Source organism: Heterodontus francisci, chromosome X (assembly GCF_036365525.1).
Source record: "Heterodontus francisci isolate sHetFra1 chromosome X, sHetFra1.hap1, whole genome shotgun sequence".
Taxonomy (NCBI): Eukaryota; Metazoa; Chordata; class Chondrichthyes; order Heterodontiformes; family Heterodontidae; genus Heterodontus; species Heterodontus francisci.
Window position 1 is genome coordinate 5841901 of NC_090421.1, and position 20357 is coordinate 5862257.

The following is a 20357-nucleotide window of genomic DNA, read 5'->3' on the forward strand; positions in this document are numbered from 1 at the left end:
TATGACTCTATAACCTACTTTAAACTTGTATCAAGCTTTGGTGAGATCACACTTGGAGTACTGTGCACAGTTGTGGTCTCCATCTTATAAAAAGGATGTGAAGAATTGAGAGGTTATACATCAGGAAAAGCTGAATAGGCTGGGGCTCTTTTCTCTAGAAAAGAAAAGGCTGAGGGGTGACCTGATAGAGGGTCTGATAGGGTAGACGTAGAGAAGATGTTTCCACTTGTGGGGAAGATCAAAACTAGGGGGCATCAATATAAGACAGTCACTGATAAATCCAACAGGGGAATTCAGGAGAAACCTCTTTCCCCAGAGAGTGGTGAGAATGTGGAACTCGCTACCACAGGGAGTGGTTGAGGTGAATAATATCGATGCATCTAAGGGGAAGCTGGATAAACACACGAGGGAGAAAGGAATAGAAAGATATGGTGATGGGGTGAGATGAAGTAGGGGGTGGGAGGAGGTTCATGTGAAGCACAAACACTGGCATGGACCTGTTGGGCCGAATGGCCCATTGCAGTGCTGTTGACTCAATGTAACTCTGCCTCTGTGTTGGTGGGTGCTTTGATAGTTTGGCAGGCTTTTCTCAATATTGTTGTTAGCGCTGTTCCACAATTGGCTGGCAGGATTCTTGAAAGAAATGGAACAGTCTACACTATTTCTGTTATGTCCCCAGATGGAGCACTTTGCTGCGTTCCACCAAATGGGCTGAAATTCCACTGTTCTTTGTGGGAAAACAAGGGATTTTTTCAGATTTTTACTCCAAGTGGGTGTTACATTTGTTGGAACTGAACAATGTATCTATCTATTCCCATGGCAACTGGATTGAGGCCCAGGCATTCTTCACTCTAAATCGAGTTTCACAATGTTAAGAGTTCAGTGCAAGTGAGTTCCACTGGAATTCTGCAGCAAGCCAGGCAAACGAGAAAGTTGTTTCTCCAAGTCTTACAAATGGTTTTTAAGTTGGAGGCTTTGTGGATCTTTCATGTGGCTTTCCTCTGGAGTGATAGAGCCAGTGACGAGATGTTTTGTAGCCAGCAGTGTTGACTTGATGAAGTAAGGCCCCTAATTGAATGCAGCCCTTCAGTTCTGCAGCATGTTTCACAGAGCAGTTCCTTTCTTGGAGATAAATAAGACACGAGGTCAGTTTAAAGCCTTATGGAAAAACCTCTGCTTCCTTAAACTTGAGCGTCAGAAGGAACAAATAAGCATTGACATTCTTGGAAAGCCTCTACAAATATAAGCAGACGAGATATTGAACAATTTGCACGAGGAATTGGATAAACTGGATACTTTATGAAAGTGGATAAATAAAACAGGATAAGCATCATTGGGGGTGGGGGGGGGGGGGTGGATTTTAACATGGGGGAGTGGCTGGGAGGGGGGATACATGATCAAAAATTCTTTTTCATCCTTTGTGTGTAGAAGCGTTTCCTAATTTCACTCCTGAAAGGTCTGGCTGTAATTGTTTTTCACTGTGACTTTATTGACTTAATACCTTGAAATCTTCGATCGAATCACCTTCTAACTTCCAGGGAATACCACCCTAGTTTGTCTAATCACTCCTTGTTACTTAACCCTTGAAGTCCCGGTATCATGCTGGTAAATCTACACTGCACTCCCTCCAAGGCCTGTATCTCCTTCCTGAGGCATGGTGCCCAGAACTGCTAGGCCTTTGTACAAACTGAAACGTAACTTCCACAATCTGCACCTTTCATTTTCAGATGGTTATAAACAGCCATTCTGGTCGAGACTTAATCTGCTCCCAAACTTTATTATGACCAATTGGATTGCAATAAATTTGACAAACGTGTGTCAGTAATTAAATGATGTCCTTTCCCATTTGAATGTAGCATCAGCCGATCAAACTTGCAAGGATGTGTTTCTTTGCGCATTGCAGCAAGGAGATAGACGGCTGTGCGGGGACCGCTCAGTGTTTAACTCGTCTTACAGCAGGAGGCTTTATTTAAAGGCTGAGGTTAGGCACGAGGAGGAAGTGATGAGGTGACACAGTGGCGTTTTGCACCGTTCTTTCACCTTGGTTACTTGGATTCAATTCAAACCCAGGCCAGTCTCAGGTTAAAAGTCTTCTCTTTCCACTGATGGTAAGGATCCTAGTCTTGACTCAGTTCCTTCTGCATCAGTGCCCAAGGCACAAAAACACTCTTAATTTGCAACTAACTGACATCAAATTGGCGACGTTTCACAGTGAGGATTTAATCACTGCTGGTGTGAAAAACCATAAAAGTTCAAGGTGTTCTTTATGTTAAGGTCAAGCCGATATGGAGGTTGATCTGCTGACTGTAGTGTACCTGTCCTGGCAGCACATGATGCTGAGACTGGAAGAAAATGTCATTTCCTGGCTCTGCTGTCACTCGGTTCGGCTTCCTGAAAAATTCACCCAAAAAATATAATACCGAGATTTTAAAATGCCGTGTCTTGATCTCATGAGAGGGGGATGGGGGGGAGGAGAGGGGGATGGGGGGGAGGAGAGGGGGTGGGGGAGAGGAGGAGGAGGGGATGTGAGGGGGGGGAGGAGGGGGTGTGAGGGGGGGAGGAGGGGGTGTGAGGGGGGGAGGAGGGGGAGGGGGCGTGAGGGTGTGCGAGGGGGGAGGGGGTGCGAGAGGCGGGGGTGTGAGCGGGAGGGTGTGCGAGGGGGGAGGGGGTGTGATGGTGTGTGAGGAGGGAGGGGGGGTGAGGGGGGAGGGTGTGTGAGGGGTGAGGGGGTGAGGGGGGAGGATGTGTGAGGGTGTGTGAAAGGGGAGGGTGTGTGAAAGGGGAGGGTGTGTGAAAGGGGAGGGTGTGTGAGGGAGGAGGGTGTGTGAGGGGGGAGGAGGTGTGAGGGTGTGTGAGGGGGGAAGAGGTGTGAGGGTATGTGAGGGTGTGTGAGGGGGGAGGGTGTGTGTGTGGGCGGAGGGTGTGTGTGGGCGGAGGGTGTGTGTGGGCGGAGGGTGTGTGAGGGCTGAGGGTGTGTGAGGGCTGAGGGTGTGTGGCGTTTCGTGACACTGATCGTGGACACCTTTTGCATAATGAAATTTGGCAGATAATCAGGTATCTTCATGTTTTCCTGCAGCCAAACTTTTTCCTGAACTTCTTGCGGGTCTGTAAGGAAAAATAAATTGAGTTTTTTTAAAGAAATTCTGGCAGTTCCAACTCCCAGGAGCCTTTGGGTCAAATGTGAAAATCCTGGTAAATACTCAAGGATGTGGAGGTCAGGTAGCAGAGTGTCTGGTGTGGGGGGTTAGTGTGTGCGGAAGGGGGGGGGCGGTGTGTGTGCATTTATGTAGCGCCTTTAATGTAGTAAAACATGCCAACACTCCTTCAACTTCTGCTTCTCTCCCCATAAGGGACAACTTGGCCTCAGCATCCCCTCGATTAAAATTTGCTGTATATTTCCAAAAGTCACGCCCGCTTGCTCCGCAGTTCGAGCACTGAATGAGTGCACCAGTCTGTCGTGACACAGGGCCTTCAGTAAGTAGGACATTAAAACACTTTGACAGCAACCACAGGTGAACACACCAGTTATCTTTCCCAGTCTGTGCGTACATCAGCTTTTATTGGTGACTGAGTGGGTGAACGCTGCTGGTTGGCAGGCAGGTGAGCCTGTGCAAACAGCATCAGGGGCAGGAGCTGCAGGCAGCCAGTGCTATCACCTGGCGGGTGTTCTTAACCTGCAGTCCTGTCAGTGAACAGAGCGGGATCTGCACTGACTGAGCAGTCTCTGCTGGCAAGGCTCAATTCTCCTCATTATTTTTTCTTGCGGTGGGATTAAGCAGCAAGCTGATCGGACGACGGGATCAGTGAAATCCCAGCCAAGCCGGAGAAAAGGGAGGGTGAGTTGAAGGCAAGAGACATAAAACATGTACAGCACAGTGTGCAGATAAACAGCAATTAGGGATAGCTTCTAAACTAATGATACCAGGAGCAAGCAGCCACTAGGCAGCGCTGAGATTAAGACAGTGGAAAAACAAAGGCAGTTTTGAAAAATGTTCCAACTATACTTCACGAATAATATAGAGAAAAGAAAACAAAGTTGTAAAAGATCGATTCTCAAAAAGGCGTTTGTTCACACAGTTATAGATTGTTTGGCAATGTGAACAGTTAGGCGACTGGACTTTACAAAGTATGGTCTAGCCAGCTGTAAGCTCAGTTAGTCATGCTCTTGCCTCAACTCTGAAGGTTCTGGATTCAAGTCCCACTCCTGGGCTTGTAACAATGAGGCTGACACTCCACTACAGTACTGAGGGAGTGCTGCACTGTCAGAGGTGCTGTGTTTCAGATGCAGTGTTGAACTGTGGACCCATCTGCCTGCTGAGGTGGATGTAAAAGATCCCATGGTACTACTTTGAAGAAGAGCAGGGGAGTTCTCCCCAGTGTCCAATATATTTATCACTCAATTAACGTCACTAAAACAGATGAGCTGGTCATTATCTCATTGATACTTATGGGAGCTTGCTGTGTGCCAACTGACTGCTGCACTTCCTGTATTGCAACAGTGACTGCACTTCAAAAAGTACTTCATTGGCTGCCACTGAGAATTCCACACATCTGGAGTCTCTCCTTGCTTGAGGTGGGATGCGTGCCCTGTCCCTGTAGGGCACAGCCCATTCACCTAACTCCCGGGTGCAAGTTTGGAGAACCGAGGTGGAGGGAACACCCAAGCGTGAGCAGGGGGTACTGTTGGGGTTTAAGCAGATAAAACTGCAGCGGTTCAGTGCCACGCTCCCAGTGTGTTCGTATGTCCCATCAACAGCGTCAGAAAAGCTGACTATTTCAAAAATACACCACATCCAGCCCTGAATCAAGGCCGCTGAGCAAGAGTATTGCTTCAAAATGACTAAATTAAATGCTTCTCTTTTATTATTTTGTCTCCAATTCCACACTGCTGACTCCAAATGGTTATTGTTCTCCTGTGTGCTTTATCACACGCACCTTCTCCTGCCGTGCAGCCTCCTCACACCGCCCCCCCCCCCACCCCCCACCCCCCACCAGTATGCTGTTGGCTGTATGCGGAAGAAATTGTACCTTGCACACGTGATACAGAATAACAGACTGTCAAAGATAAATTACCAACGTTTATCGGATCCTTCGCCAGTCTTGGCATGTACACACTAGCCCAAAGCAATGTGAGACCACATACAAGTCTGCAATTCATTCCTGACCATCTATTATTTCGACTTTCTTCAATCAGCAGTGTCTCTCATCAGAGATCATATGCAGAGCCAAAGTGGCAAAAGCAGTTTCTCGGTGTCGTTTTGAAGGGGTGCGACTAAACAGCAAACCTTGGCGGGGTTTCGTTTTTTATTCTTAATGAGAAAACTTGGTGAAGGGCTGAAGCCTATTGTGAGGCTCCCGGGCAAGGCTGAAAACAGTAGGAGAGAAGATAAGGTAAAGCAAGACATTTCCAAGCCTGTTCCATATTGTTTACTTGCTATGGGGAAAGCAAATCCTCTTCCAGCCTCGCAGACTGCTTGAGCGTGTTGGTGATAAAGTATATTGGCTTTAAAACAGTGGACAAAGGAATGTCATCAAACTTCAGTGTTCAAGAAAGGCTTGCATTTACATAGCAGCTTTCACAATGTCCCAAAGCGCTTTACAGCCAATGAAGTGTAGTCACTGTTGTAATGTAGGAAACGCAGCAGCCAATTTGCGCACAGCAAGATCCCACAAGCACCGAATGTGATAATGACCAGACCATTGGTTTTTTGTGATGTTGGTTGAGGGATAAATATTGGGTGGGAAACCGGGGCGAACTCCCCTGCTCTTCTTCGAAGTAGTGTCTTGGGATCTTTTACATCCACCTCAGAGAGCAGGCAGGGCCTTGGTTTAACGTCTCGTCTGAAAGATGGCACCTCCAACAGTGCAGCACTCCCTCAGTACTGCCCTACAGTGTCCGCTTTGATATTTGTGCTCAAGTCTCTAGAGTGGGACTTGAACCCAGAACCTTCTGAGTAAGGGTCCGCATGGAGCCATGTTGCTAAATTAGAGTTTCCACTCATTCTAATGGAATCCTCCTGGTATCTCGGTGAACTTTCCTCCCTCATCCAGTATCGCCAATAACAGATTAGTCGATCATTCATTTCATTTGCGATTTATGGGATCTTGTTATGCATAAACTGGATGCTGCACTTGCCTGCATAATACAGGAGTCTTGAAGAGAACTAATTTGTATGGTTAAGGGGGGGGAAAAAGCTGGGGTGGTGGGACTGAATTGGAGCTAGCTAAGGTATGACGGGCTGAATGGCCTCATCTTGTGCTGTAAGATTCTATGACTCAAAGAATTCAGGTCGATAATGTAACTGGCTACCCGAGCAGTAGAACAGAGGGCTTCTGCTTTAGAGAGTCACAACTTTGTGCTGCAGCCTTGACAGTTGCCTTGCTTCTCAGCCCTTGCTCGGTTCGAGTTCTGCCAGTTCTCAGCAGGGTTGTGTCTCGGGGAAGGTAGCAACTTCCAGAACTGCACTTCCTGCCAGCTAGGCCTGGCTGAGGTTGCCTAGGAAGGTCGGCACCCGGATTCAAAGGCCACAGCTTCATTTCCTGCCGGATCCTGAGTTCGGGGATCGGGACTGACAGAGCAATTGAGACATTGCGGATCAATTCAGCACCCTCGGGACCAGGGAGCTGAGGAAACGACAGCAAGGGTCGCTGCTCCTGCTTGCAATCTCGTGATCCCTTTTGGAAAGCACCTGATGGTGGGCGCAAGGGGGATCAGCCGTGATGCCCTCCAAGGGAGAATAGCTTGCAGAGATTTCACTGTCTAGGCGCGCAGATGACTAACAGTGAGGTACGGGGCAGCTGCAGGCACCCATGCAACCGTAACTATGGCAACTTCCAGGGCCTTGGTCAGAGGAGGGGAAGAAAAGTGTCAAAAAGCCAAGCGAGGTTAATGATGGAGGCCGGAGTAGTTCAGATATCCTGAAGCTTTGCTCGATTTAACTTTGGGCGGGACAGGAAGAACGTTTTGCAGAACTCCTCCCTCGTCGGGAGAGTAACTAGGTTGGGCAGAGGCCATCGTTGAGGGGATTGTGTCCGATCTGAGGGGGAAACGAGGCTGATGACCTTTCCTCTTCCCGATGGTGAGAGCCCATTGCTGCAGCTTGTCTGGCATGCTGGTCAGTTAAAGGAGCAAAGTTTGCCCACAATTGGTAGCAGGCGGGGAGTCTGTTTAAATACTCTTTTATTCTTAAATTGAGCACTCCAAAGTAAAATTGCCATCCCAGATCATCAATTACTTGCACCCCAAGGGGGTGCTAAGTATAAAGAATATCCCCTACTATGGAGTCAAAGATGGCATGAAAACAGTAGAAGCTTAGGCCGCCTGACAAAGTTACAGATGAGCTTAATACTGAAGTTGGATATCACTATTTTCATCAATATTTACTCCACAGTGATAATGTCAGTCTCACAGTTAAATCAAATCGAGTCAGGAAACACGAGAAAATGAAGCTGCAGTTACCATTTATCACAAGGAAACATTTGGCCCTTAAAACAAGGGAAATGGTCAATGAACTTGTCAACGATAAACTCAACATTGGGAAATTGAGCCTTTTTTGAGTCTCTGGTGCACCAGCTGTGAGCTGGCTTTATTCTAAGGCAAGAGCTATCCTGTGTGGAGTCAAAGGCAGGGCCAAAAAAACATTTTCCTCATGTCATTGTTGCTTCTTTTGCCAATCGCCTTAAATCGGTGTCCTCTGGTTCTCGATCCTTCCCCCAGTGGGAACAGTTTCTCTCTATTTACTCTGTCCAGACCCCTCATCAGTTTGAACATCTCTATCAAATCTCCTCTTAATCTTCTCTTCTCAAAGGAGAACAGCCCCAGCTTCTCCAATCTATCAACGTAACTGAAGTCCCTCATCCCTGGAACCATTCTCGTAAACCTGTTCTGCACCCTCTCCAGTGCCTTCACATCCTTCCTAAAGTGTAGCGCCCAGATTTGGACACAATACTCCAGTCGAGGCCAAACCAGTGTTTGATGTTAACATCTTCTCATCTGTAATCGGTACATTGGCCAGGGAGGAATTGAAGTGGTTTTGTATTCTAAACATGGAGCTTGGAACAGAGAGTGCTGCTGTTTGGCAAAGACCTCCATGTACTTTTCCCCAAAGGGGGTATTTTGTAGCTTGTGACCTCCGTCTTTTCTTGAGCTGTTCAGTCATGTCTTTCATAGTTGCCATTCCAGGTATATTAGACTGAGCATGCCTGAACAGTGCACCGTCATAAACACGGCTCCTTAGTCCTCACCTTACAGCAAAGGAACTGTGCTCTGTGTCTGTTTACTGAGCCAGAGCTAGAATTTCATCCAGTGTACGTGCTTGTCATTGAAAAATACAGATTTGCATTTATATAGCACCTTTCACAACCTCAGGACATCCCACAATGCTCTTCAGCTAATGAAGCACTCTTGAAGTGTAGTCACTGTTGTAATGTAGGAAATGCAGCAGCCAATTTGCACACAGCAAGATCCCACAAACAGCAATGTGATAATGACCAGATCATCTGTTTTAGTGATGTTGATTGAGTGATAAATATTGAACAGAGCTCCCCTGCTCTTTAAAATAAGTACCATGGGACCACTGATATCCATCCAAGAGGGCAGGTAAGGTCCCTGTTTAATGTTTCATCTGAAGGGCAGCACTGGGAATATTAGACCAGATTTTTATGCTTATGTCTCTGGAGGGGGACTTGAACCTACAACCTTCTGACTGAGAGGCCTTAGACCCACTGAGCCACCAATCATTGAGATCGTTGTTTGTTCAAAGTGATTCCTGACAACGCAGCCGGCCACTGACATCATCAGGCTGCGCCAAGGTGTGCACTTGCGCAGGCGGGCTCCTGCTCTCTGCGCGTGCGCTGCGTTCCGACTTGCCAGGACTGGTTAGCGCATGCGCCGATGATGTCATCGCATGACGTGTGCATCTTGGGGCAACGTGCCTGCTCAGCCTCTGCGCATGCGCTTTACGCGTACAGCAATGCAACGCTAACATATTCACCCATGCGTCAAGCTCCGCTCCCCCTTCGCTGTTCTCTCCGGCCGCTCCGCTCTATCAGCCGCTGCTCTCTCTGGCTGCTCCACTCTTTCCCCCCACCTGCCCCCTTGCTGCTTTCTCCGGCCGCTCTGCTGCGCCCCCCGCCCCCTTGCTGCTCTCTCCGGCCGCTCTGCACCCCCCCCCTTCGCTGGCTTTCTCCCTCCCGCCATTGTGTGCTGCCATGTGTTCAGGTTAGGTTGCCTTCGTGTGATTATTTGAGCAGTGCCATCTTCAGTACTGGCAGCTGCCTGAAGTCGCAGACTGTGACGTTTTAGTGGCCCCTGCTGCATTTGCGCATGTGCCACTGCAGCGCCACCTAGTGGTAATGCTATAAAAACAAGAAATGCTGGAACCACTCAGCAGGCCTGGCAGCATCTGTGGAAAGAGAAGCAGAGTTAACGTTTCGGGTCAGTGACCCTTCTTCGGAACACTAGTGGTAGTGTTGTCAGCAAGCGCAGCCTTGTTTGTTTGCTTCAGTTTCCTTTCTGGGCTCAGACTAGAAGAAATATTTATGTTTTCCTCCCTACTGCATATTTGTTGAATTTGAAAGGATTAATGGAGAATGTTCCTCATATTTTAGTGCTCGCAACAGCCTTCAAAGCAAGTTCAAAGCACAACAAGCAGGTTCATAATACCAGTGGTCCAGTATTACTTTATAATGACTGCATTATTTCCTAGTCAGCATGACTTGTAAACTTGAGAAGCTCTGGGAAGGGCCATGGTCCCACGCTGCAGGACACCACAAGGTTAAAGCGAATAGGAGAGAGGACAGAGTGAAGCAAGTCGTGATGAGGTGATCCCAAGCTCGGGCTGTCAAAACTGTCGGTTCAGGAGAAAGAAAAGACTGAGGGAGATGAGGAATTCCATGGGTTTGGGTTCCTGGGAAAAATTGGGACAAGAGTGAGAGACTGAGTGATGAATCTTGATTTTAAAATGTCGTGCTTACAGCACATAAACATGCCACTCAGCCCATCTAGTCCATGCTGGTGTTTATGCCCCACATGATCAGCCATACCTCCTCTCACCCTATCAACATATCGTTCTATTCCTTTCTCCTTCAAGTGTTTTTCTAGCTTCCAATTAAATGTATCTATGCTAGTCACCTCAATTACTCCCTGTGGTAGCGAGTTCCACATTCTCACCACTCTCTGGGTAAAGAAATGTCAGTTAGGATGCGCGGAGGAAGAGGAGTGTTTGGAGGAATGGGAAAAATATTTAGAGGGACAACAGTTATGTAAGACCAAAAGACTTGCGATGGTGAAAAAAGGGTTGGATGCTACAGGTGAGAGACGGCATTGAAAGCGAAAGATGTGGGTCTTCAGACAGCAAGGAACTGTTGATTATCACTCAATAAATTGACAGTGAATCCATTAGATGGATTAACTCTGCTGAGTGGATGGCATTGCATGTTAATGACGTGAAGATACACCTATTGGTTTCCCTCTTAAGAGCGACTAGTCTCACGGTTTACAGTGTAATCTAAAAACTCAGCCAGGATGAGATACCTGTCTTGCAGTCACTCCGAGCACATCTTTATCAGAGTCAGGTACGGCCCGTTGAATCCGAGCTGGCTCTCTGTAGAGCAATCCAGTCAGTCCCCTTTCCCCTGCTCTAAGCCCGTTGCCCTGTAAGCTTATTGCCTTCAAGATTAACTAATTATTAATCGAGGCATGGAGCACAAAAGCAAGAAAGCCGTAATGCACGGCGGGGGGTGGAGGTTTGCAGTTGATGACTACATCGTGATTTCACAATAAACTTCAAGCCACCTCTGCGTTGTGAAGTCAACTGCATGAGTGACCGTTGAGATTGGTAGCCACAGCCCCGAAAACAAACCCAAAACAGAACAAAAACATCCTTTTAAAATAAACCTTTCCGCTTCTCTGTCACCGCTGCCTTTATCACCTCCTCACCAAACCCACTGATGAGTGGCTTCCAAAACGTTTAACGGGACTTTTGCTTGGAACAAAACTAAACCATTTGCTTTACGTATTATAGAGAATTCAAAGGAACTGGAGTGAGTTTAAGGCGCTGATTAATCTCCGGTTTCTGCTGAGTTTGACTGTCATCAGTTATGATATTGCTCGAATAAAGTTGCTGCTTTGTAAATTGCAGGCACCCATCTCTGTGCCTGTTTATACTCGAAAAACATCAAGTGATGGTTCAAAATCTGAAATATTGACTTTGATTCTTAACATTATGAACTCTTTCCTATGAAATAGGATCTTATTTCACACAAGTAACATTCAGAGCTTGGCAGGAGGATTGCTTTAATTTAACAATGCACAGGAATTAAGTTCAATGTTTATTTTTGGAGGGGTTTAAGTCTCGGGGAAGTATGTTCAGAGCAGCACAAAGGGCAGAATATGTTGGGCGGGTTGGGGGGGGGGTGGTTTACAAAAGGGAGAGGAATTAGAAAGGACAGTTTAGTCCCAATTATTACCAAATTGTGGCCAGTTTTGTGCTGTGGACTTGTAGCTACTGGGAATCAGAGCACATAGCGCTATTAAAGCCGCCTATGGTGCAGCGATTAAAATCGGGGATGCGCAAGAGTCCAGAGGGTTGTTGGGCTGGCGAAAGGCTATAGATTTTAAAACAAGGATGAGGATTTTAAAATCGAGGTGTTGCTCAACCGGAAGCCAGTGTAGGTCAGTGAGCACCGGGGCTGATGGGCGAACAGGACTTGGTGCGAGTTAGGCAACAGATGCAGAGTTTTGGATGAGCTCAAGTTTATGGAGGGTTGAAGATGGAAGGCGGGTCAGGAGAGCGTTGGAATAGTCCAGTCTAGAGGGAACAAAGGCTACCTGGAGAGGAGTTTTTAAGGGGCTTCTTTCAATGATGACGTGAAGGAAAGCCAAGGCAGGTGGAGAGAGTCAGACATGACACACTGTAATTGAGAGAGCTCTCTGTCTGGGTTTGATTTCCGTTTTATTAATGCCCTGCAGATGGATGCACAAGGTTCTATAAACAGAACACAGAGTTTATTCTGTCAAACATCTCAACAGCTATTGAATTAAAGTGAACTTGCCAAATGAAGCTGAATGTTGACCCACTCTGAATTGTTGCTACTCTGATGTCCCTCACATTGATGAACACAACAATTCACCAAAAGCAGAGTAGCCCTAATTCAGGAGTGATGCTTAATTCTGCATCTGTATATGGGGCTGAGTTCCATGCAACACTTCCTTGTCCTCCATGCTTCCTCATTGTGTTCTTTCCTACTCTTTGCCAGGACCTCAAAAGTATGGAACTCATCATTCTCCTCAATCTTCCTTCCCGACTCCCACCTACAGGGTTTTAAACCCCAGACTTGATGCCACCAAACTGCTACAATTTGATTGACCTTGTCTACTGTTCTCAACCTTTCACCTCGGTTTCTCAACGTGAACAAAAGTGTATGGAGGCCTGCTTTCAGAAACTCTTGCTTGCTTTGTGAAAGTACAGCTGGTTAATGGGGCCACAAATGGTGTGAGAGCCTCCATGTCTCCTGACATGGTGATATAGGAGGCTGTGAATTGAAGATGGTTTGTGCTGTTTGTTTCGACAAGCGAGGTGATTGTTTCGCTCAGAACTGACAAAGTCCTGGCTGACCTACTTTAAGCATTATGCACAGAAATAACTGCACCGCATAAGACTCCATGAAGTCTTTTGGTTATGGTACTTGTGATTCACTGAGGAAAAATTAGATGTCAAATTGGTCTGAGATCTCCCGTGCCTTTGCTCATGGTCAAATGTTAAATTTGGAAGTAAACACAGCCTGAGGTCACTTGGAGTTGAATTGCCACTTCGAGTTGAATTGTTGTTTGGTCAGGGAACTTTGCAAGTTGGAAAAGGATGGTCAGTTCCTGGGATGATGCTGTGCTGTTGTAGCTGCTGATTGTTCAAGCAGAACGCGCTGCTGTCTAAAAGCAGGATAGAAAATGCCAGATAATTGCTCCTGGTGAGTTGTGCAAATGTTATGACATACAAGGTGGATGTTCCACCAACTACGATGTGAATTAAGTTGCTGTGGATTAAACTACCCACATTGATCTGCTATGAAATCTGGTGGATTTATCTTTCTGGGCCACATGCAGAATATTGATTGGTACCAGCAATGAGAGACTTCAGTTCTGTGGAGAGACTGGAGAAGCTGGGATTGTTCTCCTTAGAGCAGGGAAGGTTAACGGGATTTAACTGAGGTGTTCAATATTACCAAAGGTTTTGATAGAGTAGATAGGGAGAAACTGTTTCCACTGGCAGGAGGGTCAGTAACTGGAGGACACAGAATTAAGATAATTGCAAAAGAACCAGAGTGGAGATGAGGAGAATTTTCTTTTTTTACGCAGCGAGTTGTTGTGATCTGGAACGCGCTGCCTGAAAGGGTGATGGAAGCAGATTCAATAGTAACTTTCAAAAGGGAATTGGATAGATACTTGAAAAGGTGAAATTTACAGGGCTATGGGGTAAGAGCAGGGAGTGGAACTAATTGGAGACCGCTTTCAAAGAGCCAGCACAGGCACGATGGGCCAAATGGCCTCCTTCTGTGCTGTATCAGTCTACTTTTCAAAGCCCTTTAAATTTAAGTTACACACCTTTAAAAACGGGATGTGACCGACACGCTGGTGTGATTCCTACACTGGATTTTACAGCAGTTGTAACATTATGTCAAATCCACCACCTTGTTGATGCATGTCCCGTCAGTAAGTCAGGGCTGTATTGAAGTGTGACGGGGTAGTTTTGATTTTTTTTTTGCACTTACCCAAACCCCTCGTAGACAGAACAAACCTGAAAGCAGCGTTGGAGGAACTGAAGACAATGAAATCTCCAAGTGTTGCTTTCACTCCTGTTGGAGTTGCTGAAGACCAGGTCACGTTGGGTAAGGACAGGATGGCGAGGGTGGGGTGCGTTGAGCGGTGTAGTGAGTTCGCACAATGTCCATTCGCTGTGGTGTCCTGAGTTTGATTCCAGGCCAGGCTGAAAGCTGAGAGATTTGGGACTGAAAGGGTGCCAGGCGATTCTCAACCCTGTTCCTCGTGGGTGTGGGACCATGGCACAGCTTTCCAACAACTGCAGCAAAATTGGCGACTCGTCTTTGAACGACCAAATGATGACTGCATGTAAGAGAGGCTTCACCCAGGCCCAGCTAAGGTTGGCGAGCACAAAAATATCTGCTGCATTTTTTTTAGGGGAGAAAAGTTGCATTCTTTAAGGAATTATGGGAAAATGGAGTGCCCGCTGAGCGCCAATTTTTCAAGACTTTGTACGTTATTGTCAAAAAAAGCTGAAAAACCACACGACCCACTTGAAAATGAGCCTTTTTACTTGTAAAATGGATATTTAGAATGTGAATCTAACACATTGTTTCACTGCTTCAGCTACATTTGGCAGTCGTTTTGTGAGATACAATAAGCATTTTGCACAGTGCTCCGGTACAAGCAGAACGCACTAATCAAAGCACGTTTTCATTTTCTGTTGAATAATCACTGAATAAAGTACCAAGTAATATCAGCCCAAAGACCGCCAGCGACTCAGTACCACCCCAGTGACTGTCAGTGACTCTCAATGCCACTCTGCTAGTCTGCCCCTAAGTGAATGGCACTTTGCTTACCCTAAAATGTAAATGTATAAAGCTCTTTCCAATGGGCTTAAATATTAACTTGAGGAATGATTAACTAGCATCACTGTTAATAATTTGCGATGGTCTCTGCTATTTTAGCAGAGGCATTAACCCAATTTAAATGAACAGGCTAGCACCTTCTTGAAAGCCGAAGAGAAATTTGATCTGAGTGCATTAAACATTCCCACAATAACATCACTTGCAGTCATTTCCGCGGGGTGGGGGTGTTGATCCCCAGACGGTGCCGAGTCAGCTGGTGGGTGGGATGGCAACTACAATTGGTCTTATGGATTAAAGAGGGACAGTCAGCCAGGATTCCTGGTCACATTGGGGAAGGACAGGATGGAACTTGGTTGTGATGCCCTTGGCAGCGTAGCCTGCCACCGCACACTGCCCTGGCTCACAGTTGGGTGAGATACCGGAGGGTGCCCCCATCACCCATGGGACTGCACTCCAGCAAGGAGTAAAGGGAATGTGCAACAAATAATTTTCCAGCTCATTTGTGTCCCAAACCTATTCTGGCTTGTTTTCAAGTACTGGCTAATTAAGGGCTCAAGGCTACAGGGATAGAGTCAATTATACAAGGGCTCAAGACTCTCATGATGTGCCAACTGGAGGGAAAATATTTTCTCTGGCTCTGTTAACACTCAGGATCTGGGAAGAGGTGGTGATCCTGAATTTCTGGAATAAGCTCGCTGTCCAGCTAAGTTTCATCATAAATTGATTTCCAAATGATCTCAACCTGTGCTGTTTTTGTGTTTTGCAGGTAATGACAATCTGTGTGCCTCCAGCCCCACGCAGCCTGGAACTTGTAAGTACCCTGACAGTCTTCAGTAAGACGGGGACCGTGACCTATTTATATGAGCAGCTCCATTTGCCTCCATTAGTAGTTGTGAGCTAGATGAGGTATCGACTCGTGGCAGATACATAAACACAGTTAAAACCAACAAGCTGGGCTTGTAATGTAGGCTGCAGCAACAGCCAGGCAATGTTACTATAAACCCTCATCGTCCTGCTCTGTTAGCTTTTATTTGGCGCTCTACCTCTTTTCTCTCTGCACACTGTCGCAGGATTGAGAAAAGCTCTCCCAGTTAAGCAGGTCAAGTACGAAGCTCAGCATGAGCTTAAAGATTTTGTTCGACGCAATCTGACAGTGAGGAGCCCAGGCCAAAAAGAAAATCAACCTTCATTTTTGGCGTTAATCAGGCCCACACTTTTTGAACATTAAATACAAATTTTCTAAAGAGCTAAACATGCCCTTAAGGGGAAGCAAGATATGTACATGAGGGTGAAAGGATTAGAAGACTATGCTGATAGGGTGAGATGAATAGGGATGGGAGGAGGCTCGTGTGGGGCTGAAACGCCAGTCTGGACCAGTTGGGCTGAATTGCTTGTTTCTGTGCTGTAAACATTATGTAATTCTATGTTTTTTTTTAAAAAGGCAAGAGAAATGTCAGGATATCCTGGCACAGTCCATACGTGCAGTGGTCTCTGGTTGAACAGTGTTGATGGACCCACACTGATTCTTCCGATCGCTAGCCTTGATCTCTCTCTCCATCACATTCCTAATTGTCCCTCTCTATTTTTTTCAATATTGTGGTCAACACTGCTCTGAACAAGATATCCCATCCCACACACTCCTCTTCCTCTCTGCACCCTCAGTGTCGAATTCCAGACTCATTTCACCATCTCTCACTCCAACTCATCCTTTCGGAGAATCTCAAAACTCTGGAACTCAAAGGAGGCATGTCGTCACTCTTGCAGAAACCGATTCTCCCCAAGGACTCCCTGGTGGAGATGCCAGTGCCACTTTAAATGGGAAATCAGAATCTCCGTGAAATTTATTCAGAAATCAGGATGGACATTTAACAAAGCAGCTTTGTTTGTCTTCGGAAAAAATGAAATCATTTTTGGGGCAGAATCCAGCCATTGTCATTTCATGCTCACTACATGTCTGAGCTGCAAAGTTAAGTGCCAGTAACAGGAATCCCACGCGGCGGGTTCCTGGATGGAAAGCAAGAATTGTAGAATCACAGAACAGCACAGACGGATGCCATTCAGCCCCTCAAGTCTGTGCTAGCCCTTTCAAAGAGCAACCCATTTAATCCTGCTCCCCTGTTCTTTCCCCACACCCCAGCATTTTTTTGGTGTTCCGTTTGGCCTTTTTATTTTGAATAATTGGTCAGGGGGAGGGGAGGAGAAGGGTTGCTATGGGCACAGTTTGAATAGGCAGCCTGTTACTGCAGATTGAATCTGCCATACAGAGATAGCAATGATTCAGTCTGTCTGCAATGAAGAAGGAAGCAGTCAATCCTCACTGTCACACACCACTCTGTTTTTTTTTTGTTGATGCAGTTTGGTAACAGGAAAGTCGTGTGTTAGAATCAGTCATGGTTAACCCTCTCCTTGCTGGAATTTGTTCAATGGAACTTCTGATTACTTTTTCCATTTAAAGTACTGGATGAGCAGAAATTTCCTCCAATTAAATATTGGGAGCACTAAAGCCATCGTTTTCGGTCACCGCTCCAAACTCCGTTCCCTAGCTACTGACGCCTTCCCTCTCCCTGGCAACAGTCTGAGATTAAGCCAGTCTGTTTGCAACCTTGGTGTCACATTTGCGCCCGAGATGAGCTTTTGACCACATTTGCGCCATCACCAAAACCGCCTATTCCCACCTCTGTAACATCGCCCGACTTCACCCCTGTCTCAGCTCATCAGCTGCTGAAACCCTCATTCATGCCTTTGTTACCTCTAGACTCGACTATTCCAACAAACTCCTGGCTGGTCTCCCACTTTCTACCCTCCGTGAACTTGAGGTCATCCAAAACTCTACTGTCCGTGTCTTAACTCGCACCAAATCCTGTTCACCTATCACCCCCGGTGCTCGCTGACCTACATTGGCTCCCGGTCAAGCAATTTTAAAATTCTCATCCTTGTTTTCAAATCCCTCCATGGCCTCGCCCCTCCCTATCTCTGTAATCTCCTCCAGCCCCACAACCCTCTGAGATCTCTGCACTCCTCTAATTCTATTCTCTCGTGCATTTTAATCACTGCACCATTGGTGGCCATGCCTTCAATTGCCTCGACCCTAAGCTCTGGAATACCCTCCCTAAACCTCTCCCTATACTTTCCTCCTTTAAGACACTCCTTGAAACCTACCTCTTTGACCAAGCTTTTGGTCATCTGACCTAATATCTCCTTCTGTGACTCAGTGTCGTATCTTTTGTTTTATAATGCTCCTGAGCACCTTTGGATGTTTTGTTACATTAAAGGTGCTATATAAATATAAGTAGTTGTTGTTAAAGAAACATTGGCGCCCTCACTTGGGGAGTTCTTGGGTAAGATGAATTTCGCAGAGCAATCCGGAGCACACTCCTGGCACTGAAATCAGATGGCACATTTTCGGAAGTGCTGCCTTTTAATAGCAGCGAGTTCCAACCTATTCAAGTTTTTGGTTCCATTTTAACATAAAAGAGTTAAATTTTTAGCAACAGTCCAGTAGGTCAGAGGAACAGGGACAGCACGGGCAATTCTATGGCTTGAAGCAGAAGAAACATAACCCCTGACAAAACATAAAATTGAGGGACGGGCGCTTCTCCTTAATTCACCCACCGCCAGCCCATAATTAGTCACTGCAGCTGCACATTAGGGAACACACACCAGAGACATGAGCACATCTTCGAGGCTGACACTCCCAGTGCAGTACTGAGGGAGGCGCCATCTTTCCAATGAGACGTGAAATCAAAGCCCCCCTGCCCTATCAGGTGAATAGAAAAAAATCCTATTATTAATATTTGGAAGAAGAACAGAGGAGTTCTCCCCAGTGTCCTGGCCAATATTTAGCACTCAACTGAAAACCAGATTATTGGGTCACTATTATCACTGCTGTTTGTGGGAGCTTGTTGTGTGCAAATTGATTGCGTTTTCACACACCATCTTGACTTGGAAATGTATCACCATTCCTTCATCGTCACTGGGTCAAAATCATAGAATTATCGAATGGTTACAGTACAGAAGGAGGCCATTCAGCCCGTCCTAGGCCCAAGCATCTTCAGGAGCTTCATCAATGACCTTCCCTCCATCATCAGGTCAGAAGTGGGGATGTTCGCTGATGATTGCACAATGTTCAGCACCATTCGCAACTCCTCAGATACTGAAGCAGCCCATGTCCAGATGCAGCAAGACCTGGACAGCATCCAGGCTTGGGCTGATATGCGGCAAGGAACATTCACACCACACAAGTGCCAGGAAAAGACCATCTCCAACAAGAGAGAATCTAATCATCTCCCCTTGATGTTCAATGGCATTACCTTCGCTGAATCCCCCACTATCAACATCCAAGGGGCTACCATTGACCAGAAACTGAACTGGAGTAGCCATATAAATACCATGAGCAGGTCAGAGGCTAGGAATCCTGTGATGAGGAACTCACCTCCTGACTCCCCAAAGCCTGTCCACCATCTACAAGGCACAAGTCAGGAGTGTGATGGAATACTCTCCACTTGCCTGGATTGGTGCAGCTCCAACAACACTCAAGAAGCTCGACACCATCCAGGACAAAGCAGCCCGCTTGATTGGCACCCCATCCACCACCTTCAATGTTCACTCCTTGCAGCACCGACGCACAGTGGCAGCAGTGTGTACCATCTACAAGATGCACTGCAACAACTCACCAAGGCTCCTTCGACAGCACCTTCCAAACCCACGGCCTCTACCACATAGAAGGACAAGGACAGCAGATGCTTGGGAACACCACCACCTACAAGTTCCCCTCCAAGCCACACACCATCCTGATTTGGAACTATATCACTGTTCCTTCACTGTGGCTGGTTCAAAATCCTGGAACTCCCTTCCTAACAGCACTGTTGGTGTATCTACCTCACATGGACTGCAGCGGTTCAAGAAGGCCGCTCACCACCACCTTCTCAAGGGCAATTAGGGATGGGCAATAAATGCTGGCCTAGCCAGCAACGCTCACATCCCATGAATGAATAAATTTGGAAAAAACTGGCCTCGCCCCTCCCTATCTCTGTAATCTCCTCCAGCTCTACAACCCTCTGAGATATCTGCGCTCCTCTAATTCTGACCTTTTGTACATCTCCGATTTTAATCACCCCACCATTGGTGGCCTTGCCTTCAACTGCCCGGGTCCCAAGCTCTGGAATTCCCTCCCTAAACCTCTCCACCTCTCTCCTCCTTTTAAGATGTTTCTTAAAACCTACCTCCTTCATCTGTCCTAATATCTCCTAAGGTGGCTCGGTGTCATATTTTGTTTGCTAACCCTCCTGTGAAGTGCCTTGGGATGTTTTACAACGTTAAAAGTGCTATATAAATGCAAGTTATTGTTCGTTATCTTGTCCCCTAGTTAAATAATGTGGAGATCTTCCTTTGTAAGAGACCCAACTAACTCGTGAGTTAGACTTTAGTTCCAGACCTGCCCCAGGGGCAGAACACAGCGGAGGGACAGGCAAATTCAGCAGGTGATTTTCCAGTCCAGCTAGCTCTACTTGTTCCCCTGACCCCAGTCAACAATAGAGACAGAGCTTTGAATCCGACTTTGAATTACAAGTTGCGAAACAGTGTTTACTGCACACGTGCAGGTGTGTTCTGAAAACCAAGGCACTTTTGCTTTCACAGCCCACAGTCTACGTTTTCCAGGGATTGAACTTTTGTGAACCAGGAAGCAGCCGCCGTGTTTTGAACTGATATCCCATTCAATCCGGCAGTAACTT

General features: G+C 46.6%; 1 protein-coding gene across 9 annotated transcripts in view; it reads left to right on the forward strand.

Moving 5' to 3' along the window:
- The window catches only part of LOC137358700 (tensin-2-like), a 236442-nt gene that overhangs the window by 126269 nt on the left and 89816 nt on the right, over positions 1–20357 (forward strand). For all 9 annotated transcript variants that reach the window (XM_068024925.1, XM_068024922.1, XM_068024923.1 and 6 more), the window contains one exon: positions 15392–15436. In XM_068024925.1, the coding sequence (XP_067881026.1) occupies positions 15392–15436 (45 nt within the window). The remainder of the gene's footprint in view (positions 1–15391; positions 15437–20357) is intronic.